A 26,096-nucleotide genomic window follows, 5' to 3' on the forward strand; every position below is an offset into this window, starting at 1 on the left:
GTCCCACAATGCACTGGGTAGGCTCCATCCCCTTTTTTTTTTAGTGGATAAGCATGAGAGTATGAGTACAGTGCAGAATGCAGGGAATGCTTGGTGTGCAAGTGATTGATGGCCGTCTCTGTGAAGAATGATGAATGTGTATAGCGAGGGCACAGTGCCAGCTCTGGCATGGACAGATTTCCCAGCAGTCATAGTTTGAGAACAGCATGTCAGTCCCAAAACATCTCCAGCCCCAGATACACACCTGTTTGGCAACTAAACCAAGTTTGACTTGGTAAGATAAGGGAACTTGTTCAACAATAACAGCAATAGAGCATAACACTCAAGTGTTTACCTGCTTAAAGACCATCACTAATGAACATTTGAGCCAAACTACCATTTCAGACAACTGAAAGAAAGAAAGGATATCAACAGTATGTTTATGGTTGAGACTAGCAGGTGAACAAGGTGGGTTTTATATAACCTCTCACACACAGCCAAATGAAACCAGATGAGAGATGGCAAGTATAACGATGACTTAAGCCCACAATCCCGATCTACCATATGATAATAACCAGTATGAACAGAGCAGAATAGCAGGGAAAAACCACGGGTGTGATCTTACATTCTGAAAGCGAGAGAGAGACAGAAAGAAATACAAGACAAAGGAAAGAAAAGGATATACTTGACCCCTTTGGGAGTTACTGGTATGGGTCAGACAAGCCAATGGCCCGTTGCATGAAGCTATAGCTGAACAAACTCTGGAGTTCTGGAGTAGGAAACACGATGAATTAAGAGCCGGGAGGTAAAAACTTTTTTAATTTGAAGATCAAGGAAAATTGTACTTAATTTGTCTTCTGGGAAACATGCAAGTATCTTCAGTTGCTTTCGAAGGGCAGTACTACATGAAAAACATTTATATTTAAACAAAATAAGAAAAATATGGACGACATCATCTGGTTTAAAAGTTTTTTTTCTTGTGGACTATATGTAAACATTTTATTCAGAAATATCTTATCAAAAATATCTTATTCAGGACAGCACTAAATAAAAAAATAATATGCATTTTGTATGATCTCTCTTATTTTGTTAAAATCATTCATATTTTTACAGATTCTGCAAGGGGATCACATTATTTTTCTTGCAACTGTACCTAAATTGCTTTTATTAATACATAAAACCACTTCTGATAAACCTTATACTTATATTGCTTTGATAAATAATTTAAATAACACAATAAAAATATTGATATATTAATAATAAATAAACACATTTATCCAACAGTTCTTCCAACCCTAATTGATGGTGTGTGTAGCTTTTCATTTCTTAAACAACCATGTAGGAAGACACATTATGGCCATATTTTGGTTGGGAGGGAACACGAAGAATCATTTCCACACATGAATTGGCTCCTCTGAGTCCAAGCCTTACATTCATTGAAAGTCTTTGGGAGGTGCTGGAGGAGACTTTACAGAGTGCTGGACTCTTGCATTGTCAATACATGATCTGGACCACCAAAAATGGATGATCCTCTTGATGGAAATAACATCACAGCATTTATTTTCATCAAGATCTGCATACATTTTTGGTCAAGATCTTGTATTGACAATGCAAGAGTCAAACACTCTGTAAAGTCTCCTCCAGCACATCCCCAAGATGTTCAATGAATTTAAGGTCTGTGACAATTCATGTGTGAAAATGATTATTCATGCTCCTGAAGAATAAAAAGCTGTACAAAATTGTCCACAGATGTTAATTTTTTTTAATAATCTGCTAAATCTGACAAAACTTGCCATTGCACCCCTCACACACACTTTTCTTCTGGAAATGAGGAGAATCCGTGACGCAGCTGTCTCCATCCACCAGCTGTCCAGCTCCTCCCTCATGAAGCCCAATACTCAGAGGTGCCCATCGCCATGACAACGTGCTGAATAATGCACGCCTGCACGGCATGCTGGGAGTGAAGTGCTCCAGCGGAGCACACACATACTTCTCTGTCTTCTGCCTTTGAGTTCACTTTTCAAAGAGGCTCTATTTCACACATTTGTAGCAGTTTATTCTTTCCTTGAAGTCCACTTATACTGAAGTTTCTTTCACACAAAAAAAGTTCCATTACCACCCTGTCTCCAATCCATGAGTACCTTTGTTTTCCAGTAATAAATAAATATATATTCAATCAATATTCAAATGTTCAATCTGACTTGAATATCTGCCAAAGCCACAAAATAGTTATATTTAAAACACAACCCCAGTTTTGTTTATCAGGAAATACAGTGCCCTCCACTAATATTGGCACCCTTGGTAAATATGAGAAAAGGCGGCTATGAAAATAAATCTGCATTGTTTAACCTTCTGATCTTTCATTCAAAATTTTTTACAAAATTCTAACCTTTCACTGAAGTAAAACGTGTCCATATGTCCAGGACCTCCAGCAAAAAAAGAAAAAAAAAATAGGCCCACAACATTAAAGATCCAGCGGTATATTATTTAACCATGGGCATGGGGTACTTTTTATCCCTGTGTGCTCCCAAAAAGCTTTTTTAGTTTCATCTGAACATAGAATCCGGTCCCTTTTGAAGTTCCAGTCGTGTCTGACAACTGAATATGCTGGAGTTTGTTTTTGGATGAGCGAGGTCAGGAGGATTTTTCTTGAAACCCTTCAAAATAACTTGTGGTGATGTAGGGCTTGTTTGAATTTTTTTTTTTTTAGGCTTTCTGACCCCAAGACTTAACTAGGGGTTGTTTGAATTTTTTTTTTTTTTAGGCTTTCTGACCCCAAGACTTAACTAATCAACTAATCTCTGCAATTCTCCATCTGTGATCCTCGGAGTCTTTGGCCACTGAAACTCTCCTCCTCACATTAAGACAATATAGACACATGTACTCTTCCAGGCAGATTTGTAACATCTTTAGTAGATTGGAACGTCTTTATTATTAATTTAAGATTTTCAATGCTTTAGCTATTTTTTTTACAGCCACTTTCTATTTTGTGAAGCTCAACAATCTTTTGCTGCACAACAGAACTATATTCTTTGGTTTTACTCATTGTGATGAATGATTAAGGGAATTTGGCTTTTGCATTTCCTCATATTTATACTCATGTGGAACAAGAAGTCATGCCTGAACAATTTCATGTTCCTAGTCACCCTAGTGTGCTAAATATATATATATATATTATATTATATTATATTAACTATATTATATTATATTATATTAATTATATTATATATATATATATATATATATATTAATGGAAATATACTTCAGAGATATTTTACTTATAAGATTTTCTAGGGGTGCCAATGGCATTGAAGAAAGCATGGGCTGAAAGTGAAACGTCTGCTCTTTAGTCTGTTTTTAGACACTTTTCACTTGTTTGCACTTTTTTCACTTGGCAGATGTTAAGTAAAAGGCATATTTGGATAGACCCTTGCTTTGGTCTAATTGTATGTTGCGGAGAACTTTTGCTATTTTGGGGTGCCAATGGCCAACGGAGAAAAACATTTATTTCATAATGTGAGTTTCCCCCCACTTTCGATTGTTTTACTTCAATGAAAGGTTAGAATTTTGTGAATTTTTTGAATGAAGAAGCTTGTTTCCTGCTAAATCATGTGATCTGTTTGTTATGAAAGGCAGTTGAGGTGTAGAGATTAAAATAAACAAGGTAGTCTTCCTGATCAATTCCAGCTATTCATTCACCCATGCTTTATAATTACAACTTTAAGCAGCATCTGATAAAGTCTAATCACGAGATCTGACAAATCCTCAGTGGAGTCCCGGTTTGTTTACACGCAACACCGCTTGCTCTGTCCTTCTCCTTAAGCAGATGCTCCAAAATGCTACAGTCCTGCTGAAAAACGACATCTATTTCTTTAAATACCATCCAAACAAATGTTTTGAGGCCCTCAGCCCATGTTTAAAGGCACAATATGGAAGCTTTTTGGATTAAAATATCCAAAAACCACTAAAACAGTTATATATTTTGTTGACTTGTGTCTTTACAATATCCCAGATGTTTCCAAGAACGTTTAAATCCATGGAAATAAGCAATTTTAACCAGGACACGGACCGTGTCCATGCGTCGCCTATCAATGACATCATACCCGCGTTACCCTCGATTTACGGTTTTATTTTGTAGAAACCATGGAAACACCAGAGACGCTTTAATATATTATATGTTTTAAGACATTTATGGACAGAAAACTAATCATTGTTATATAGCTCAACACTTTAGTCTTATTGTTAAAATCTCGTTTTCTTGATTTACTGCGAGTACCATGTTTTACCATGCCTAAAATCGATCTAGCTTACTGCAGTGTGCAACAAGTGTCTCATAGTAGCCGGCGAGCGAACGCACAGAGAAATGTTAATACATAATTTTCAAAACACTCAAATGTATCTAATAAGATAAAACAGTGCTGCGTTACCCCACATACGCTTGACCGGAAGAAGTGGCAGCGGCGCCTGTGGCATAATAAAAGTTTGTCTCTCATTAGCAATCGCTCCAGCGGCCTCGTTCAGCTCCCACAACACTCGTAACTTTAATAATCTCATCCATGACCATGAACATTATTTCTGCCCGAGTCCCATCCCGATTCTTTTCCACCGGCTCTGAGGTGAAGACAAAGCTCTCCCATGAATCCGCACTCAATCTCAGCGTCATCAAGCTACGCCTTTGTTTTGAATAGGCAACCTCTAATGGCGAAAAAACTACATAGAGTGCCTCTTTTAGGTCATCTAATATGCTTTTTGCAGAATATGCAGAATAATACATAATAATTAAATAAAACAAGTAATAAAATACTTAAGTGTTTCCCTTCCCAATCATCAACTGGTTGCAATTTTGCACAGGAAAAGTCTTGAATTTAATCATTTTAAAAGCATCCTTACTGCAATAATTTAAGCCACAAGTTGTCTTTTTTTACCCTGAGCTGTGATGTAAATGAAAGGTTATTAAATTGGCTATTTAAAAAAAAGTACCATGGTTTCCACAAAAACATTAAACGGCAAATCAGCATATTAGAATGACTTCTGAAGGATCATGTGACACTGAAGACTGAAGTAATGATGCTGAAAATCATTATTATCATGATTCAGTGATGATCATTATCATTATCCTGTGATGTAAAAATTCAGCTTTGCATCACAGGAATAAATTACATTTGAATGATAGTGTAATTTGCCACAATGCCACAACGTCAATATGCCAAACCAGTCCATGGGATTTTAAAAAAAAATTGTGTGCTCACATTCCAGTAATATGATGCTTTATGATGGCACTTAATCAACCATTAGGTCAAAGTACACCTTACGTAAATGCCTATGTGAGCCTACAAATGTAATAACAAACATGATGATGAATGCTTGCTTGTGCATTTTGGAATAAAATTAAAAACATATTTAATCTGAAAATGTTATGACAATCAACCAAACCTCAAGAACCGCATGGGCCCATTCTGAATGTTGGATGTTACTCGATGAATTGGGCATGTGAACTTTTTTATAGTTCTTAGTCATATCAGAGCACTGAGTGGGTGGTGGGTGGTTTATGGCTCATATTGTGGGGGTGTGAAAATGAAGTTCATAAAGGATTCTGCTGGAATATGAGTGATGACAGAAAACAGTCATCTCTAAAATAAGAAACAAGAAGCTTGGGACTTTCAAGGTTATACTGTAAATTAGAACTTAACACAGAGACATTAGAGGAACTCCATATGTTTATGAACTTCCTGTCTCTGTTAACCGCTGCTTGAGAGGTCAAGAGTGAATCAGAATCATGAGACTCTCATCCAGGTATTTTCCATTTCAAACAATGACTGACACACAAAGCAGCTCTGTGATGACATTATGCGACGTGAAACAGGTGTAAAAGCATGAGTCACTAGTTCATTCTTGCTGTTGAGTCTACACAGAGGCCATTACCTTCTACGGCAGCACCCTAACTAGACCCCCGACTGATTTGACACTCTGTATAGTATATGTGCATGAGAATTTGGCTAAAATCAGAAGCTGTCTATAGCTTTTAAAGCCACAATATGTAATTTTTCGCCACTAGAGTCAAAGTCATAGCTTGATGACACCTGGATTTCGCAGAGCTTTTATAATGCCGCAGACGACCGCTTCTCTCCGGTGCGCAAACTACGTTTCCCAACCAAGTAAACAACGCGTGCGTCAGACCGGAGTTCTCGCACGAGACTGGAATTGTTATTAAAAATTATACGTTTGAATCGCCGACAGGTCCAGATATTTAGCATGCCAAATATCTCACAGGCGTCGGCGACTCATCTGCGATTCTCTCGGATCACGTCTTTGATAATTCACACTGCTTGATTGTCACTCGCGTGCACGAGCACCGGTTTGCCTATGATTTCGGCATTTGTCTGCAATTTCGCAAAACCTGTCGGCGAGTCAAATTCAGGGCTAAAATGTGTTGAGATATATAACAATGATTCGTTTTTCTGTTGATGTATGTATCCAAACAGTTGCTTACCTGTCTTATAAAATATTAAATATCGCGTCTTTGGGGTTTCCATGGTTTCTACAAAATAAAACCGGAAATCGAGGGTAACGCGGTTATGTATGATGTCATTGATAGGCGACGCACCGACAGGGTCTGCGTCCTGGTTAAAATCGCTTATTTCTATGGATTTACAAATTCTTGGAAACATTTTGGATAATGTAAGTACACAAGTCGACTAAATATATAACAGTGTTCTAGTGTTTTTTGGGATATTTTCATCCAAAAATCTTACATATTGTACCTTTAAAGTCCCCATAAAATTAAAAAAGACAATTCCTATTTTTTATGGAATATTGCAGTATAGAACAGCACAACTCTGGATTAATTGAGAATCACGATTGTTTTTGTTTTTTCCAAATAGAGATTACAATTCTACCACAATTTTGAACAAAACCGTTCACAAAGACCCGCCCCCTTTAGTTACTGTTGCTATGTCCGACAACCCATGGCGCATCGCGAGAATACATCGCGGCGCAAAGAGGACACTGACAACACGCCGACAGACAGGACAGAGCTAGTTACTTTTGATATGAAACAAAGTCTCAACTTTGAAAGTCATTTTCTTTTACGAAATTTTAATAATAAATACCGTTTTGTGGCTCTTTAATATGTCATGATCGCTGTAGCGCCTCAGTTTATCCGATTATCTCTTCCTTGTAGTTCATTGATAAGCACGAAATAAACATAAATGAACACTAAAAGAAATGTTGAACAAACGGCAGATTCTGCGATATGATTGGTCAGATCGCCTGTCAATCAAACTTGTGGTGAAGGGTGAATTGCTGCAGTCTATTTAAAATGTTTAATTCATTTGAATTAATTGATTCAATGAATCACTCATAAATACTTCACGTTTCATTACTAAATGAATCAGCGATGTGAATGATTCAATGACAAATACATTTTTAAGTCACTTGTCTCCCCCTACTAATTTAAATATCTGTAACACAGAAATAACGCAGAAATATGCAGATTTGAATGTGCAGTGTATTTTTTGTCAAATGTTTTATAAGATTGTGTCGTGTTTGTTTGCTTGGTTTTTTTTTTAAGCAATGCCATCTTCTGTGGCGAGAAAATGTATGGTAAAACTATATCAACCAATAGCAAACCGTCCACAAATTTTAAGTCAGGAGTGCATGCATGGTGCCATCCAAATTAGCAGAGAGAATGAGAAGCATTAACAAATACAGACAGAACACAAGAGAGGATGAAATTGAAATAACATGTCAAGGTGCAGCTCATGACATGAATGCAGCATGTTATACAGTAATTATTTATACAACAACAATATACAAAATAAATCTTATTCTTTCAACAAGATTTGTGCATTTTTTAAAGTACAGGCAAGTAATTATTGACTAAGGAAAACACACTGACATAGGAGGGCGTGGGATGAATGCCAGAGTGCTGCTATGCAGTTTCTACGTTGTTTTAAGTGGTTCCTAGCACATTACTATGGAGTTGCTAAGATGCTCTGAATGGTTTCTACCGTGTTGCTAGGCAGCTGATAAGGTGTTCTGAATGGTTTCTAGGATTGGTTTAAGTGTTCCAAAGTGGCTTATTGCATGTTGCTATGCAGTTGCTAAGGTGTGGTTAAGGCGTTGCTATGCGTTTGCTATAGAGTTCTGAGTGGTTTCTAGCATGTTGCTATGCAGTTGATTAAGTGTTTTGAGTGGTTGCTATGCAGTTATGGTGTTCTAAATGTGGTTTCTAGCTTGTCGCTATGCATTTGCTAAGGTGTTTTCAGAGGTTTTTAACATGTTGCTAAGGAGTTCTGAGTGGTTTCTAGGATGTTGCTATGCAGTTGCTATGGTGTTCCAAATGTATTTTCTAGCATGTCGTTATAAAATTGCTCTGATTGGTGTCTAGCATGTTGCTATGCAGTTGCTAATGTGTTTTGAGTGGTTGCTATGCAGTTATGGTGTTCTAAATCTGTTTTTTAGCTTGTTGCTATGCAATTGCTAAAGTGTTTTGAGTGGTTTCTAGCATGTTGCTAAGGAGTTCTGAGTGGTTTCAAGGACGTTGCTATGCAGTTACGATGGTGTTCCAAATGTGGTTTCTAGTTTGTCGTTATGCATTTGCTAAGGTGTTTTCAGAGGTTTCTAGCACGTTGCTAAGGAGTTCTGAGTGCTTTCTAGAATGTTGCTAACTATGCAGTTGCTAAAGTTATTTGAGTGGTTTCTAGGATGTTGCTCTGCAGTTACTATGGTGTTCCAAATGTAGTTTCTAGCTTGTCGCTGTGCATTTTACTAAAGTGTTTTCAGTAGTTTCTAGCATGCTGCTACAGAGTTCTGAGTGGTTTCAAGGACGTTGCCATGCAGTTGTTATGGTTTTCCAAACGTGGTTTCTAGCTTGTTCTAGTTTCTTACTGTCCTGAGCATGAAAATCTCAAAATCCATGTACAGTACAGGCTGCTCGGGAAGAGTTGGAGTTGGAAGAGGAACAGCGGATAGAGATGCCGTGGCTCATTTCTTCTGAACTCATTCGGGGGCCTCGCGCTGAGATGATAACATACAGTGACAGGCATTGCATAACAGTAAAAAAAGCAGGGAAAAATGGGCCATAGGAACGCAAATTCAAACCCTGCACGCATGCTACAAACTCCCTGAACCTTCAGAAGGTACATGGACTGTATTTGCAGAAGTAAATTAGGTTATAAAATTCTGAATGCAGCATCCAGCTCTTGTTATACAGCTCCTGAGCAAAGTCCATTTTAATATGAATATAAACCACATAATGGGAGCAACACGGATGTCAGTTTTGTATCGTATTGCTTATCTTTAAATGTGGGTGGAACGAGGCATTATTTCAGCTTAGTTTCATAATCAGAATACAATGAACTGTTTCAAAAGATCAAGAGAAATCGTTCTACTCATTATATGACACTTTTAAGCAGTCACATGAAAAACACCTCTGCAAATAGGCATCTGACCAGTGACACCAAAGGACCGAGATCAGATGTACAGGAGCCCACTGCGGACTCCCACACTCTTCCTGTGCAATGCTTCTTCTACTTTTTTTTAAAGACATGACCTTAAGAATAACACTTTTTATTCACATCTCTGCAATGGTACAGAGTAGCTGCATTGTCAGCTGCTGTAACTGGCTAACACAATCTGCATTCTTGCTTTTGTTAGTAACAGAATAAAAATACTATTCCCACATGCTTCTACATCCATCAGTAGAACCTCCTTATTTCAACTCTTACTTGTTTCTTCCATTGTTCTTTACAAACAAATAAAAAAAAGATCACATGTATCGTTCAAAAGCTCAGAAGTACTTTTATTCCACAAGTATTAAATTGATTAAAAGTTAGAGTAAAACATTTTTAAAAGGTTACAAAAGATTTTAAATAAATGCTGCTCAAATGCTAGCCTGACAAGCCAGACCCACATCAAGATGTTGGGTCTGGGAACACACCATTGGCAGGGATCAATTTGAGAGGGGCGGGATAAACGGTTGTCTTTCAAATTCCCTCTGCACGCAATAGGATAGCGCTACAACCAACCTGAGCACTATCAGTGGTGAGACAACAATCACAAGCAGGTTGTGGCTGAGTCCCAAGCGTTTTCGCACCAGCGGAGCTAGTTGATAGATTAAACGGCAAAACTCCGAAAACATTTTCCTTTTTTAAGAATGACTGTTCTTTGTTAGCAGGGAATTCACACGGAACCGTCTCAACTCTGCCGTCAATGTTTTTCAAGCTTGCAAGCCAACGGAGAGTTGCTAGACGCCCTGGCTGCAAATTACATTTGCTGCCGCTAGGGTGAGTCTAGATTTCTAGGCTACTCAAATGCTTCTATCGTTCAAAGAATCCTGAAAAATCTATCATGATTTATACAAAAATATAAAAGCAGCACAACTGTTTTCAACATTGATAATAATAAAAAGCTTGTTGAGCAGGAAATCAGCATATTAGAATAACTTCTAAAGGGAAAAAAGGCACAAAATAGTATCAGGGAAAAAAAGGTACAAAAGCTGTCACTGGGGCGGTACCCTTTTAAAAGGAACTATATAGGAACTATTCTCTCATACCTGCATAATAATCAAGGAACTTTGCTCTGTGCAAGCAGGTTGTCACGTTGGTTATGTTGACGGAAGTTAGCCTATTTTCAGGCACTGCGAAATATCATTGCGCCGCTGCTCCCATGGTACTGCACAAAGTTCTTTGATTACTATGCAGGAATGAGAGTATAGTTCCTAGACATATCGGTCTAGAAAATCGCAACTTTTCATTTTCCGTCGGTCTTAGTACACGATGTAACTATACACATCACAACATGTAAATGGGAAAATGTTGGCGTTATTTTGTCACTTATTGAGCAGTAGGCTAGCTGGAGCCGTTTACCTTCAGTCTTTGTGCTAAGCTAGGCTAGCGGTGGGTGCGTCAGACAGAGTTAGGGCACGCACTGAAATGAGAATGGTATGTATGGACTAACTCTGGGGGATACGGTGAATAAGCTAAAGTCCCAAAAATTCGGCTTGTTCCTTTAACAAATTTCAGGAGGAGCACGTTCAAATGATCTACCCAATCATTACGACTGGAGATACAGCCGACTCACCTCCGTTCCTGGGCGGTCTTTTCTGCATCTCTTTGCCACCTCAACTCGTCACTCTCGACTAGTTTCTATCTCATACGGGGGAGTACTCTGGGTTCGGGCCACATTCTGAGCTCAGAGCCCTCCCCCGGACAGCACGTCAAATAGGCATACTCTGAAATCGGTCACTTGTTCACACAGTTAGGGGATAGGGAACGAATCAGACAATATGCTTTCAATTGGTGCGAATTAAGTCTGGTTTGACATTAGTGTCACGTGAACCACCGCAGCGAGCACACAGTCTGTCCAGAGACAGCTTCTCGATATTACATTAGCATATTGAATAACGCTGAGCTTTTAAAGGCACTTTCCATAGCTTTTTTCGCATACAGACGGCAACGTTGTCAAAAACGATCCCCATTCACACAGATGCGCAAAAATGACTAAAGACGCTGTATTTTGCAGCCTGGCCTATAGTTGGCGATGTCACTTTGTAAAGAAATACTAAGTGCCTATAGATCGAAAACATGTAATATGCATGCGTATGATATCCGTTTTCACAAATTCACGTTTTTGTAGTTTACACCGAGATGATAATGGTATCGCTTTCAAATGCTTGCACTTTGAAACACGTTTTCAAAAGTTTGTGTTTTCAGGCCCCCAAAACTTGTCTGGCTATCACCAGACCAAGCTCAATTTAAAAATTAACATTGGTCTGAGGAGTCTGCTATGCATTCTCTACTGCATAATTCAAATGACTCTGTACACAATTGGATAGTCCTTCAACCAATCAGACTACAAGATAGCGCGTCAGGTGGATAAGCCAGTCTGTGATTGGTTCCCGCAAAACAGTAACAGAAGCACTAGAAAAGAATGTACAGGTTTCCAGACTGAGTTGCAGGGCAAAATCAAATCGCCAGCAGATCAGGCTGGGTTTACCCAGTCTACCTCAAAACGGCATTGTCGTGTGAATGAACGGCCAAAACGCATTAAAAAGTTTTCCATTTTTAGTTATAAACGGTGTCATCTAAATGGCTCCTTAGAGACTTCCTTCAAAAACATTAAAACACCATACAGACCCCAAACTTTTAACTTTTGCATATCCTAAATAATAAAACAGGGAATGAAAAACTTCGATTTTTACAGCCATCCATCCATAATACCCAAGCATAATGATGGCGAGTTTTGCATCGGTCTACAATATACAATCAAGTTTGTTTTCGCACTACACATGTACTCATAATAGAAATCTCTAAGACTGTAAAAAATGCCTTTGCAAATATGGTCTGATCAAAAAATACAGTCAGACACACTCACATAACAATGAGTATGAAGTCACAGCAGTGCTTCTAGGCCAAATGCACATCTGCGAGGGGGTGGTTGGGTTTTTTTGTCCCATGTTTTGGGATGATAAACAGGGTGTTACTGAAACCATATGGTGACGTGTGGCCCAAGGGTGTGCTTACTTCTGAATCAGCGACCCCCACTTCACACTGACAGCACAACCCCCCAATATAAATGAATCGGTTTGATATCTACAGATCTGCAGACGCTGGTACTTCATGCGTGTGCTTTCAAGCAATTAGAGTCCCACATGCAAAACTGCTTACATCACACCTATACAAAATTAGTTTGGATGATCATTTCAACTCACACAAAACAAGCAACACAATGATGCCATCTCACTGCTAAAAATACCCATCAAGCGATGACGACAACGTTATGAGAATGAAAACCCTGTGCTCCACAAACTAGAAGCGAGACTGGTTAAAAACCACTTAATTGGTTCACATTTTTGTTCAGAAGTGAAAGATTGTAGAAGTGATGAATCTGTGCTGTTTGCCACTTGTTTATATCCTCATGACCTTTTAAGCGTATGTATAGGAGAGCTTCTGCAGGCCATTTACAGATATCAGACCGGGGTGTAATATCCCGGAAGAAACATGCACTTGACTTAACTGGTTTAAGGATTTTGCTGATACATGTGACCCAATTCAGTCCAAAGTGAGCTGAACCACTGATCACTGCTCTTATCTTACACATATACTTTTATCTACAGATGACCAGCATGTCAAACAAATCCACCAACTATACTGAAACACCACTGCAATAAACACAAATAACCCTAACGATTTCCCTCTGAATTTATGCTTTTTAATAAACACACATGTAAAAGCTTCAGCATATTAAAAGCCGGTATACATATTTGACTTGTATCAAATGACAAAGGTAGAAGGTTCATGGCTTTTTAAAAATCCTGAAGGAATGCTATTGGAATTTAGATCATAATTTGGAAACGATCCAATAAGAATCAAAACACCCACACCATTTCAGTCGGATCTTGCTTAAAGCTTTACAGAATCTTTTCCAAAATATAATATAAATTCCATCAGCAATCGTGTAGTATTTTTTGACGGTGGACTTCTCATTTGTCCAGTCTGAACACAGTGACAGTCAAGAGCTGCTTACACGCCCAACAGTGTAAATAGTGAATGAGCATATTCAGACTGTTGGATAGCTAGGCCATTATTTTACATTTATATTCATGCATTAAGATGCTTTTATCCAAAGCGACTTACAATAGAGGAACATAAGCAATTCATCAAAGAGCCAACAATATTCATAGTAATACAATAACAGCATTGATAATAATTATATTCAAAATAATTAACTGTGTAATATTTATATTTAATTACATGAAATAGCTATGGTTTTATTATTAGGCTACATATTTTATTTTGTGCAAAAAAACACAAAATACACATTAATATATAAATATTACACAGACACTAGTACTATTTAGTTACATTAAATATAATATACAATGTTGTTTTTATATATTGTTTAATTGTTAATGTTTTATATTATTGTAATTGTTTAATATAAAATATGTTGAGTACTATAAATTACACAAATATTGTTATAATTATTATTATTATCCAACATGCATATATTTGGATGTTGTTAGATTGAATATAAGGCAAGCATACCTTCTCCTGGAGGCACATGTAACTAAAAGCAGAAATCAGACGGTGTTATTTGATCTCAAACCACATAAACGAGGAGAAGAATCACTATAATTCGAGCAATTCCTGCTGATAAAGCCACATCCGTGTGCTGTCTGAAATGAATAAGCAGCGCTTTCTCTGTCTGTTCTCCACAGACACGCGCCCCACGCCAGCCAGCCAGCGCGTCTCCGCGTCACGCAAGATCCCGGTGAACGCGACTGCGGCTCCACGACACGCGTGACAGCAGTAAGAGCAAGCGGCACTCACCTCTGTCTAAAGACGCGAATGTGATTTCCCCGAGCAGACTCTCCCTCGCTCTGTCACGCATTCAGTATCTCTCCGCGCTCATTTGCTCCAGTCTTCTCCTGTCTGTCTTTTCGGTCTGTCTCACTGCTGTAGGGACACACACAAACCTGCTGCGTGAAGCGCCGCCCACGCTCGATCCCAGTGGTCATTAGTTCCCCACGCAGCGCTGCGCTCACGAGACGTCACCTGCACCAGTGGAGGAGGAACATGCAATATTAAAGACACCACATGTGTGCTGGTCTGGAGGATGAGCTGATCTTATGATACAACTCGAGAAATTTGGATAAGAATAGCAAAGATGCGGCAGGCAGATAGATAGATAGATAGATAGATAGATAGATAAATAGATAGATAGATAGATAGATAGATAGATAGATAGATAGATAGATAGATAGATAGATAGATAGATAGATAGATAGATAGATAGATAGATAGATAGATAGATAGATAGATAGATAGATAGATCATTATGGGATGTCTAAATGTGGTATGCACTATACAAAGTAGGCCTATTAGGCTACATGTAGGCTAAAGCTCGGATATGAGTTCATTCTAACTTGTACACGTACAATATCATTTTTTTTTGTTGGCTTTGCATTTATGTGGTAAAATGACTAGGTTTTCATCTCTAATGATGTCATGCGAACCCCCATTATTAAGTATCTCAGCGCCCTCTGCTGGTCATTAACAGTTAACAGGCTACTAGTCAATACAACTGTGAACTCGAGGGTGATGAATCACATGTAAATGTTTAATAAATGGGGTTATTACTATCGATAATTCATGCAATATTATAATCAAAATACCTATTATAATACCAAAGTTAAAATGCGTCATGATAACTGTTGGTTGGTTTGGTTCTTCATATGTGATTTGTGTATTTATCTGTTTTAATTAATTAATAATAATAATTTTTAAGATTCTCAATTCTCAAAAGAAAAAGAAAAAAAAAGGACTTTGTAATCAGATTAGATCTCAGAATCCAGTCTTGGTTCTGATCTGGATAAAATCATCAGTTTGTGTTGTTCAAAACTTTAGTAAGATTGGGATACCTAATAAAAAAAAAGGGTTCAGGATTATACTGATCCCATCAGAAAGGTGGATTTCAGGAAGAAAAAAAATAAAACTAGTCAAAACAAATATAACATTTGTAACATGTAATACACATATTTTTATTTTGCTCTTGATAAATCGATAAATTACAAAATAGGTAGACATTACACCTGTTAAGCCTTTCAGTAGCCTATACAGTAAAGTCAAAAATATATTTTGGCATCATAAAATAATCCCCTAACAGCTGTTAAAATTAAACAAAAATATATTTCATTTGAAGTGTTTTTTTAATCACGGTTTGTAAACTACATCGGCACAATCATAAGAGATAAACCAGTCAAAAGGTCTTTGCAAGCAAACGCAAAGTTTCTCAGGTGAATACGATGAAAAACTTTTCTGAGAGAACGCAAAAGCATTGAAATATTTCCAAATCCTGATCTTTCTGATCCAGATTAAACCTCTTGATCAACTGGCCCCCGGTGACAGTGCTCCTGACTGTGCTCTGGGATGAGTACGGGATAAGGGCTGAACTTTTGGACTGGTGCAAGCACTGGGCTGAGCTTTGAGGTTGGTGTGGGCTCTGAGGCGGAAGCAGGTATAGCACTGAGTTCAGGGTTTGGGGTGGACTCAGGGATTGGAGTGGATTTAGGGACTGGAGTAGGCTCAGGTACTGGATGGTCTGGAGCGGACTCTGGAGCGGGCTCATGGGCTGGAGCCATCACTGGTCAGGGGCTGGAGTGTCGGTGTGTATGGCCCAAACACTCATAACGGCAGCCACATAAACGGTAGGGACCACTTCTTCAATCCCACAGGGGCAGACAGGAAGGGCAGGCTCTGGAATTTCATTCACTGGAGCTGTCTGTGAATTATCTTTCTGGAGTGGATTTGGGGAGATTTCACTCTCTAGAGGGAATTCTAGGATTTCTCTCTCTGGAGGGAATTCGTGGATTTCTCTCACTGGAACAGACTTGGGGAGATGACTCAATGGAATGGATTCAGCACTAGCTCGGCTGAGAAGGGCATAGAGAATATAGACACCCCATGGCATCTTAGAGGTTCATCCAAACCTCTATGAAAAAAGGGGGAAAAAGGCATCAGTACAGCATCCTCTGTTAAGGCCCGCTCCTGGAATTCCCCAGCGTATTCCTCAATAGATGGATTAAGGAAGAGCAACAAATCAATGGCGCGGAAAAGTAGGCGCATGGTTGTTGTTTTCACTGTTGGTCTGGGCCCGTATTTATCAAGCCTCTGAGAATCACTCACAAGAACACTGCTAAGAAGAACCTTAAGTGTAAAAAAATATTGGCTCAAAGCTCTGCATAAAAGTTAGTTATCAAGCATCTCAGTCATACCTAAAGTGAAGTGTAGGACTAAATCTTAGGTGTCAGTCTTAGAGATGATTTACGACACTTTGCTGTGCCACAAACAGGATATTTGGATGATGCCACACTCAAAAAAATATTTTGGTCTAAATATAAGTTTTATATAATCCATACTATGAAACTATTATTTTCATTGAAACAGAAATTACAGAAATAAAGTCAGTCTGGTTAGTAATGCGTGAAGCTGATAATGCTGTTTGTGAAGTTGTTTAATCCTCATCTACTGATATCTTCAGAGACTTAATGTCTTATTTTATCTTCAGTTGATTTCATCTAAGGCTGTGGCTGAAGTCAGTTGTTTCTCTTTCCGTCAGTGATTCTGCTCATTATCATCATTAATTCTCAATCATCACTCAATTATCTCATTAACTTGAACACTGCTTCAATGGTACTTTATCTCAGTAGTGTGCACTAGGCTGTGTTAATTTATCATGGGCATTTTTCTGTGTACCATTACATAAACCTTACCTATTTCATTTACGTTTGACTGACAAATATGAATCACATTAAGTTTATTTGTTTGTTTATGTTAAAACTATGTAGTCCAAATGGATGGAAAATTGTAATGTAATTCAAATACATAAAACTTATATTAAGACCAAAATATTTTTTTGAGTGCATAGGCATGAACCAATCACTGACTAGATTTCTTGATTTAAAGAATATTCTCAGATAAATTCACATTGAATGGTGGAATTAAGGGGAGTTTGCATTCAACACACAATAAAGAATTTTTATGAGATACTCATACTGGAAATTAAAGATAAACAAGTTTTCCACCATGTCTCACACATTTTAAACTGCTGTGCTGTTAGCTGACCTATATATAGGCTATATTTTATGAATTGGTGGGAGGAAGAAGCGCTACTGCTTGTTGAATTGTTCAAGCAGCGGAATTTTTTTAAATAAATGGCAACATTAACCAGTGCTGAAAAAGACGATGCTTGCTCAGTCCAAACGATACCATTTGATTAACCACTCGTCGTCAAATATTTCAAAAACATTTTTCGTTCCTCTCCTGAAAGATTTGCGCACGTCTCCTCAGCACCATCACAAGCCCCTACTGGCAACTCCTAACCACTTGAGAGACCCCTCGAGCTGTCTTAAATAAATGGGAGAGTAAGAGTGATTCTTAGCTTTAAGAAATTTGATGACTTGCTTTTATACTTAAGTTTGAAAGTAGGAGTAAATGTCATGAATTCTCAGCACTTAAGACTAAAATGGCACTTTGAGAAGCTTGATAAACGGGCCCTGGTCTTCTGTCACAGAGAAGGACGCAACACATGTCATTTCAAAACAGGTCTGCAGGTTTAGGCAAACAAGCGTTGTGAGCTACTGTGGTGGAGGAAGTAACTGCTTAATATAGTGAGTGAGATAACGAGGGCAATAGCTTGCAGGTGCGGTGATTGGGGAGTGTGAGCAGGTGTGAGCCAGAGAGGATGATGGGAAGTGTAGTGCTGAGGAGACAGGCATGGGGAATGGAGCGGGTCAGCTGTTGACAATAAACGTATGTTGCCTGATTAACCTATATATTTTTTATATTATAATATATTATACTATAATTATTATATTATATTAATTATATTATTGTCACAGTGACTTGACTCACAAAGCTTTTTAAACTATGACCACTTTTACTAGAATTTATCGCGTTCTTATCGTGGTAAATTTTGACTAAATTGTAGAGTTTATAATAGATTATCTGTTTCCCAATGGAATTGACCGTTCGCAAAGACCCGCCCCCTTTAGTTACTGTTGCTATGTCCGACAAGCCATGGCGCTCTCACGCCACACACATGTTCTCACGTAGAGAAAATACATTGCGGAGCAAAGATGACACTGACAACACGCCAGCAGACAGGACAGAGCAAGTTACTTTTGATATGAAACAAAGTCTACATTTTGAAATTGTCTTTTAAAAAAAAATTTTTTTAAACAATAAATACCGTTTTGTGTCTCTTTAATATGTCGTGATCGCTGTAGCGCCTCAGTTTATCCGATTATCTCTTCCTTGTAGTTTATTGATAAGTACGAAATAAACACGAATGAACACTAAAAGAAATGTTGTTTCAACCATGGAAAGACGTCAGTTTTTCCAAATTCAAGTCCATCGACGTTAATCTACTACTCTCCTGACTGCTTTGTCGGACAAAATGGCAGATTCAGCGATGTGATTGGTCAGATCGCCTATCAATTAAACTTGCGGCGAAGGGTGAATTGTAATAATGGAATATATTCCATTACAATATATAGATTACAATTGTCACTGTGGCATGTTCGTTTTTAAATGTGTAGGTTGCTATTTTTCATAACAAATGCTTTATAGATAAAGAAAGAAAAAGGTAAACATTGGCCTAAGCATCGTAATGAGGAGCCATCAATGGCCTTATATCCTTATTGTAAATGCTATAGTTAAACAATTACAAGAACTATATTTTACTTTTAAGGCCAAGTACAAGTTAGAATCATGAGCTTTAAAGTCAGGACCTTCTTTGAATTATTGACTAAACCATTGGTTTTCCCCATGTGTAAAATGTGTTCTGCTAATAATGACAGGCCTAGGCTATTAAGAAAGGCTATTTGCACAAATAGCAATAGATGCTATATACACTTAGTGCAAATAGCGATAGATGCTATTTACACCAAGTGCAAATAACTGTAGATGCTATTTACTAAGTGAAATAATGATATATTCTATTTACACCATATAAAAGTAGCAGTTCTTTGCAATATGTGTAAGTAGTAATTACGTGCAATTTATACTTTATTTTGACAGATACATACTATTTGCACCTCAGTATTGTTGTAAATTAACTGGATGCAATAATAACATAGAGTGTAAATGATTATATTTATTAAAATTAGTAAATGGATGCAGCCTTAATGGGACAATAAAAGCCCTCCCTACACCTACCCCTATCCTTACCCAATAAATGCTTTTATTATAATTAAACATTTCGTTAGGCACTTTATTTCCACATTTAGAACATTTTCTTAATTTTTATTGCAAGTAAATGCCTTTCCGATGTGATTTGTGATGAGAAAAGGGATAAGAGCAAGCTCTGCAAAAGGTGGATTCGAACCTGGGTCGATCACGTTAAAACCAAGATCTCAAAGTCGTACACTTTACTGATTGCGCCACTGAAAACATTTAAACATGAGCAGTTTTTTAAAACTTGTTTGGCCCAACAAAGCATTATTAGGCAGAGCTAGTGCAAATAGCACTTGCCAACAAGGCACGCTATTTGCACTTGGTGTGAATAGACCAAGCGGCAACCTCCCCCAGTTTCTCTTGAAGTCAATACGGAAGTGACTTAAACTGCAATTCATCGACTGGCCGCTAGGGACGGGCTCCAAAAGGGAGCAGAATCTCATTGAGCCCCATGTTAAAATGGCCAACTTTACAGCAGAAAAAAACATGTTTACAGCCTGATACAAATTGTGATTTTGGTCTATATAGTTGATTTTGCCTTTCATGACAACTGTGAGGGGGGTGATTTTTTTTATAACTCATTCGTTTACATTATATAAAGCCTTAAAGTTCTGCATAATTAAGGGTGTGGCCACTTTGAGTGACAGGTGGATTGCTGTTTGTCTGCTGTCTGTTAGTCATCACGTCACCTCAGCTCCGCCCACGTCTCGCCTCTTTGCCCATTTTTTGTTATTCAGGAGTGGCAAGATGGCAACGGCTAGCCTGACAAGCCAGACCCACATCAAGATGTTGGGTCTGGAAACTCACCATTGACAGGGCTCAATCCGAGGGGCGGTATAAACGGTTGTCTGTCAAATTCCCTCTGCACGTAATTGGATAGCGCCACAACCAACCGACGCGGAGCTAACGTTAGTTGATAGATTAAAACATCTTCCTTTCTTACGAATGACTTCAGTGCCGTACTTGTTCTTTCCTCAAAGAAAAGCTTAACTCCAAGTCTTCCAGAGTGGCGGCCAAAACCGATTTGAAAGACGCTGATCTTCAGCTTCTTTGTTTACCTGTAGCATGCAGAACCTCCGCAACTCCGCTCCGTCATTATGTTAAGCCCGCCCACCGACTCTATACACGATGTGATTGGCCTGACCAGAGTTTGGTTTTTCCAGCTCTGAGGTCTACCGAGAGTTGCTAGACTACACTCGCAGCAAAATGAATTTTCTGCCGCTAGGGTGCGTCTAGATTTCTAGGCTAGGCAACGGCCAGCTCGACCCTACTTTACGCTTCAAAACTGCTCTTCAGAATCTTATGGGTGACGTCACGGACACTACATCCATATTTTTTTACAGGCACTCCGATTAAGGCAAGCACCCTGGCGTTCAGATATTTCAAGAGCTGGCAGGAAACTAACATTTTCAGTATAAGAATTTCAAGTAAAGATAGTTTGACTTCCCATGGCACGTTGTGAACAAGTGATTGTCAACTAGGCTATTACAACCAACTTTGAATGTGTGCATGATACCAGACCTTTTTGCAAAAATAACTAAATAAACTAAATAAACCACTCGAGGGAACATGCCCTGAGAACCGGTTAAATTCACACTTCAATATTCATACCAAAACTATGTCCGCAGCACCCACTTCTAGCACTAATTTTTTAAATTCTATTTAAATCTAATAAACATATGTTGCCTGATTATACATTTTTATATTATATATTTCACATTTATATTATATTATATATTGAAGTCCATCTCAAAAGTAGGCTACTATCTAATTTCTTGCTGTGATATTTGTTCATTTCTGGTCAGATTTATTAATCTTGCAGATAAATGTTTATTCTGGTGATCTCTGGCAAAACAGGATGGCGTTCTTTACAAATCCTAAAGTAAAGGTTTGACTCAATCAATATTTTTACGTAACAAGACGTTATACTACCTGATTGGCTGAAGGACAGACGTGGGCGCTAGTCAGCTGACGAAATATGACTCGCTGTTAAAGGTTGGATCATGAATATGAATAAGGTTTAACTGCACAGATTGAGTTGTAGTGGGCGGAGTAAATGGCGCAAAGGCGGAACAGCTCTAAACTAAAGTTGCCTGTCTGGATTAGAGTTTTGCTCGATTATTATTCGTAGCGAGGCAGAACGGAGCTGGCAGAGATGGCCGATCTCACCGTCTCTCTGTCCTTACTGGGGGGAATTGTAGTTTTTAGCGAGCTGGCGAGAAGGACAGCTTCATATCTATTCCCAAATCGTAACTGGATCATCTATGTGCTGGAGTTAATTTCCACTTTTCAGTTGTGCGCGTGCACGCACGAGTTAAAGCTGCTCGCGGAGGTGGGCAGACTGGAGCCGCGGATCGGACTGACCCTCACGTACTTCATCTCGGTGATCCACATGCTTTCATTCCACGGTGCGATCTGTAACCCCACCGGCTCTCTGGAGCAGCTCTGCCGCGGGACTCTCACGCGCAGATGCGCATTGGCACAGATCTCATGCCAGCTGATCGCTGCGCTGGTGGCACGGCTCGTGATGCCTCGCCTATGGTCACTGGCGCTCTCTGACCTGCATGCACAGCACACACTGATGGCCTTTAAATGCACGAACAGCCCCATTAATGCCCCTCTGCTGCAGGCCGCCGCGGTGGAGCTGAGCTGCGCGTTTGTGATGCACGCTGCGATATCTAACGTGAACAAAGTGGAGGAGAAATATCGCGTTCATGCAATAGCTGCTGTCATCACCACCTTAGTCTATGCGGGTGTGTGCACTAATCCAGAGTTCCACGGTGGTACCATGGTACAAATATTATAATTGTTCAGGTCAGGACCATAGTACCACCAGTAGGCAACTTTATGAGCCGTTCAAGTGTTTTAATTGGCTGTCAAATCAAAGTCAACTATTGCATCTATCTATCTATCTATCTATCTATCTATCTATCTATCTATCTATCTATCTATCTATCTATCTATCTATCTATCTATCTATCTATCTATCTATCTATCTAATCTATCTATCTATCTATCCTGTCTGTCTGTCTGTCACACTTTATTTTACAGTACATTTACTTAGCTAAGGAAGTAGCCTCCTGAGTAACAACATGGGTTAAGGTTAGGTTTAGGGTTAGTACCTAGTTATTACCCAGTTATTGTAATTACTATAATAAGTACATAGTATGTACATGGGGAACAGGACTGTAAAATAATACTTGGTAACTATTTTACAATGTCCATGTTACATATGTTATGTGTACTTACTGTAGTAATAACAGTAAATTATGCATAATTATATAACTAACCCTAAACCAACCCCTAATCCTACCATAATCCTACATGTAGTTAATTAATATTACTCAGTACTTAAATGTGTAATAAAATAATGTGTAACCCTTTATTTTAATGTGTCATTGTTACAGTGTAATTATACATTTATTAATTATACCAGTACTGATTAATATTAATTAACTACATGTGCTTACTACAGGGTTAGGTTTGGTTTAGTTGCTAATCTATCTATCTATCTATCTATCTATCTATCTATCTATCTATCTATCTATCTATCTATCTATCTATCTATCTATCTATCTATCTATCTATCTATCATCTATCTATCTATCTATCTATCTATCTATCTATCTATCTATCTATCTATCTATCTATCTATCTATCTATCTATCTATCTTTCTATCTATCTATCTATCTATCTATCTATCTATCTATCTATCTATCTATCTATCTATCTATCATCATCATCATCTCTTAAAGCATGCAGATCTTGTCTAGTGATATTTCAGTAACATTCATAAACTGTTAACTGCAGTACAACTGTGTTCAGGATGCTACTGTGTTTTGTAAAGGTGGACGTCTCACCGGAGCTGTGTTCAACCCAGCACTGGCATTCTCAATACAGTTCCCCTGTCCTGGAAACACTTTTGTAGAGTACAGTTTTGTGTACTGGATGGGACCAATACTAGGTGAGCATGATTACAACACTTAAACACAAATAATAAGACAAAACAATAGAATGTCTTTGGTGCCCGAAGAAAAATATATTTGCATGATACTCATGAAAAACTAAAACTACACAACAGAACGTTTGCAAATAATTTGTACATGTTATACTCACAAACCAAACCTACAACATACACATATCTCAGATACAGCCCATGGATGTTCACTCAATATTTGTTATTGACTGCAAGACATTTACAGTTCTCTGCATTTCACCAGCATCTTCAGAGGTTCATGCTGGTTTTCCTCTCTTGTGTCAATACAGGTATGACAGGCTCTCTGCTTCTTTTTGACAAAGTGATCCCAGTCATTACAGGAAAAAGCCCAATTCTGAACTCTAATGGACTCAAGAAGAAAAAGATGAAGTGAATTAAGACGGCTTTCAAAAGAGTTTTATAGAGTCATTAGTAATTACTCATGCATATGTAGTTATATACTGTGAATATGTAGTACATTACGATACTGTAATGTTCCAGCTCCTCTCAAAGTAATAATGAAACTGAAGGGACCTTAATGGTTTCGTATTAGAAGGGTCTTACCTGTTTATAAAATATCTTAAATGTCTGTTTTAATGACAACATGCAAATTCATAAAGCACAGTGATTATTTAATGAATGACAGACACATAGCTGCAGGTTTACAGCAACATTCATAAAAAGCACATGGCCTGTGTGCCGAGAAGCATTTGAGACCATTACAAACTGTTATCTTAACAACTGGACATTCCTGGAATAAGACACGTGAAGTGTCCTAACAGCGCTGTTGGGAGACCATTTTGTGTTCTGTTCTACTAGCGATGATTCTTACCTAGTTATAGGTAAATGTTATAGTAGTACTAGTAATCTTAAGCACAGTTTTACAGTGCCTTTGGATTATCCTGGGTAAAATAACTTAAGACAATAAGTAAACCAGACCAGAAAGAGTGCCACGTCTACAAGCAAATGCAGAATGTGAATATGGCATAACACACTTCTTGTGTTACAAGAAATTAAATGAAGCAGTACTAAAATCTATGTATTAGTCTGTTTTTAATTAAACTTTACATAAAACACATGGCTCAGTGCTGATTTAACCTGAGAGGTCAAACGGGCTGTTGTGAAATAGTTTATGAACGGCCTTTGACCCTTTTGTGAACTCAGATGTGCTGAACAAAGTTGAAATGGCTTTTTGTTCCACTAAGAGCTGCCAAAGCAATAAAAGACAAGCAAATAAAGTTAAATATTGTGAGAAGTTGGTTGCATAAGACGTTCACACATGAATGCAAATTGATGACATGATGGACTTTGATGTGCTGTCAAATTCGAGGCAAATACTCAAATAGTTTCCACAATCCAAAATGTTTAAGTACAATCAACTTGGATGTTTAAGTCATTTCAACTTCAATTAAAGCTGCAAGCAGCGATGAAAGGGCCCTCGCACCCATGCCACCCGCCACACTAGATTTTGGTGTGTAGATGTCTTCAGGCCAGAGAACTTATCAAACTTGTGAAGTTTGAGGCAGATTGAACATTGTATGCATGAGTTACAGCAACTTCCTGTTTCATGACGATAATAGCACGCTTTAGCACTCATCTAAGTGTTGCTAGCAAATGTTTCTAGCATGTTAAGTACTCAATGGCATATTTTAGTATGTTGCTAGTAGTGCATCACAGTTGTCTGGATATCACCAGACCAAGCTCAATTTAAGATTGAACATTGGTCTGGGGAGTCTGCTATGTATTTTCTACTGCACAAGAGGCGTGATAAACGTGCATAATTGAAATGACTATATGCAATTGGATAGTCCTTCAACCAATCAGACCACAAGAGGCGTGATCAACAGGCAACGACGCCAATAGCGGGCCAGGTGGATAAGTCTGTGATTGGTTCCCGCAAAAGTGTAACAGAAGCTGTAGAAATGAATGTGCAGGTTTCCAGACTGAGCTGCAGGGCGAAATCAAATCGCCGACAGATCAGGCTGGGTTTACCCAGTCTAGCATCACAGTGTTAAACACGTCACTTCCTGTTGCTAGCTGATGGTGCTATTACTATAAATGAATATTGGAATGTAGATGTGTTCAGGGCAGGACTCTTTTCAAACATGTGAAGTTTAGGGCAGATCAGACATTGTATGCTTGACTTGCATCAACAATAGGTTACTTGCGTAACCCCGGTTCTCTGATAGCATTAAGTGAGGTGTCTCACTATGGGATACGCCCCTTTTGCGTATTCCTCAGAAGCCCTATTACATTACACCAGCCCCAATTGGCTGGCAGACGTGACGTTGTGTCTGGGAGTGGCCTCCCCCTCCCTCAGTATAAAAGGGGCAGCACAACGTCACAACAACATTCAAAACAAGCACACCTCTTCCTCGCTTCACACAGCAAGGAGGGTGAT

The 26,096-nt window shown here is 38.5% G+C and overlaps 2 protein-coding genes across 4 annotated transcripts in view; one reads left to right on the forward strand and one right to left on the reverse strand.

Annotated features, from left to right (window-relative positions):
- Positions 1 to 14,539, reverse strand: part of pak1 (p21 protein (Cdc42/Rac)-activated kinase 1) — a 68,329-nt gene extending 53,790 nt beyond the window's left edge. The window contains exon 1 of one of the 3 annotated variants that reach the window (XM_079825367.1): positions 14,313 to 14,539. Coding sequence is in view for 1 of the 3 variants with exons in the window: in XM_079825365.1 (XP_079681491.1) it covers positions 14,028 to 14,045 (18 nt within the window). In the remaining 2 variants the exon portion in view is untranslated. Of the gene's footprint in view, positions 1 to 14,027 lie in introns of all 3 variants that reach the window. The other 2 variants (XM_079825365.1, XM_079825366.1) reach the window with 2 other exon arrangements.
- Positions 14,540 to 21,748: 7,209 nt separating this feature from the next.
- Positions 21,749 to 24,948, forward strand: aqp11 (aquaporin 11). Its single transcript, XM_079824655.1, has 3 exons — positions 21,749 to 22,471; positions 23,567 to 23,683; positions 23,986 to 24,948. Exons 1-3 carry the CDS (start codon positions 21,874 to 21,876, stop codon positions 24,087 to 24,089), a joined length of 819 nt encoding a protein of 272 aa, XP_079680781.1. The 5' UTR covers positions 21,749 to 21,873; the 3' UTR covers positions 24,090 to 24,948.
- Positions 24,949 to 26,096: the final 1,148 nt, after the last annotated feature.

Source organism: Gobio gobio, assembly GCF_949357685.1.
Source record: "Gobio gobio genome assembly, chromosome: 9".
NCBI classification, from domain to species: Eukaryota; Metazoa; Chordata; class Actinopteri; order Cypriniformes; family Gobionidae; genus Gobio; species Gobio gobio.

Bases quoted from the DNA above. Each gene is read 5' to 3' on its own strand.
- aqp11 (XM_079824655.1), top strand. From the start codon at position 21,874: ATGGCCGATCTCACCGTCTCTCTGTCCTTACTGGGGGGAATTGTAGTT. The intron at 22,472-23,566 runs GTGTGTGCACTA...TGTTTTGTAAAG, and splicing joins CACCACCTTAGTCTATGCGG to GTGGACGTCTCACCGGAGCT. The intron at 23,684-23,985 runs GTGAGCATGATT...GTGTCAATACAG, and splicing joins CTGGATGGGACCAATACTAG to GTATGACAGGCTCTCTGCTT.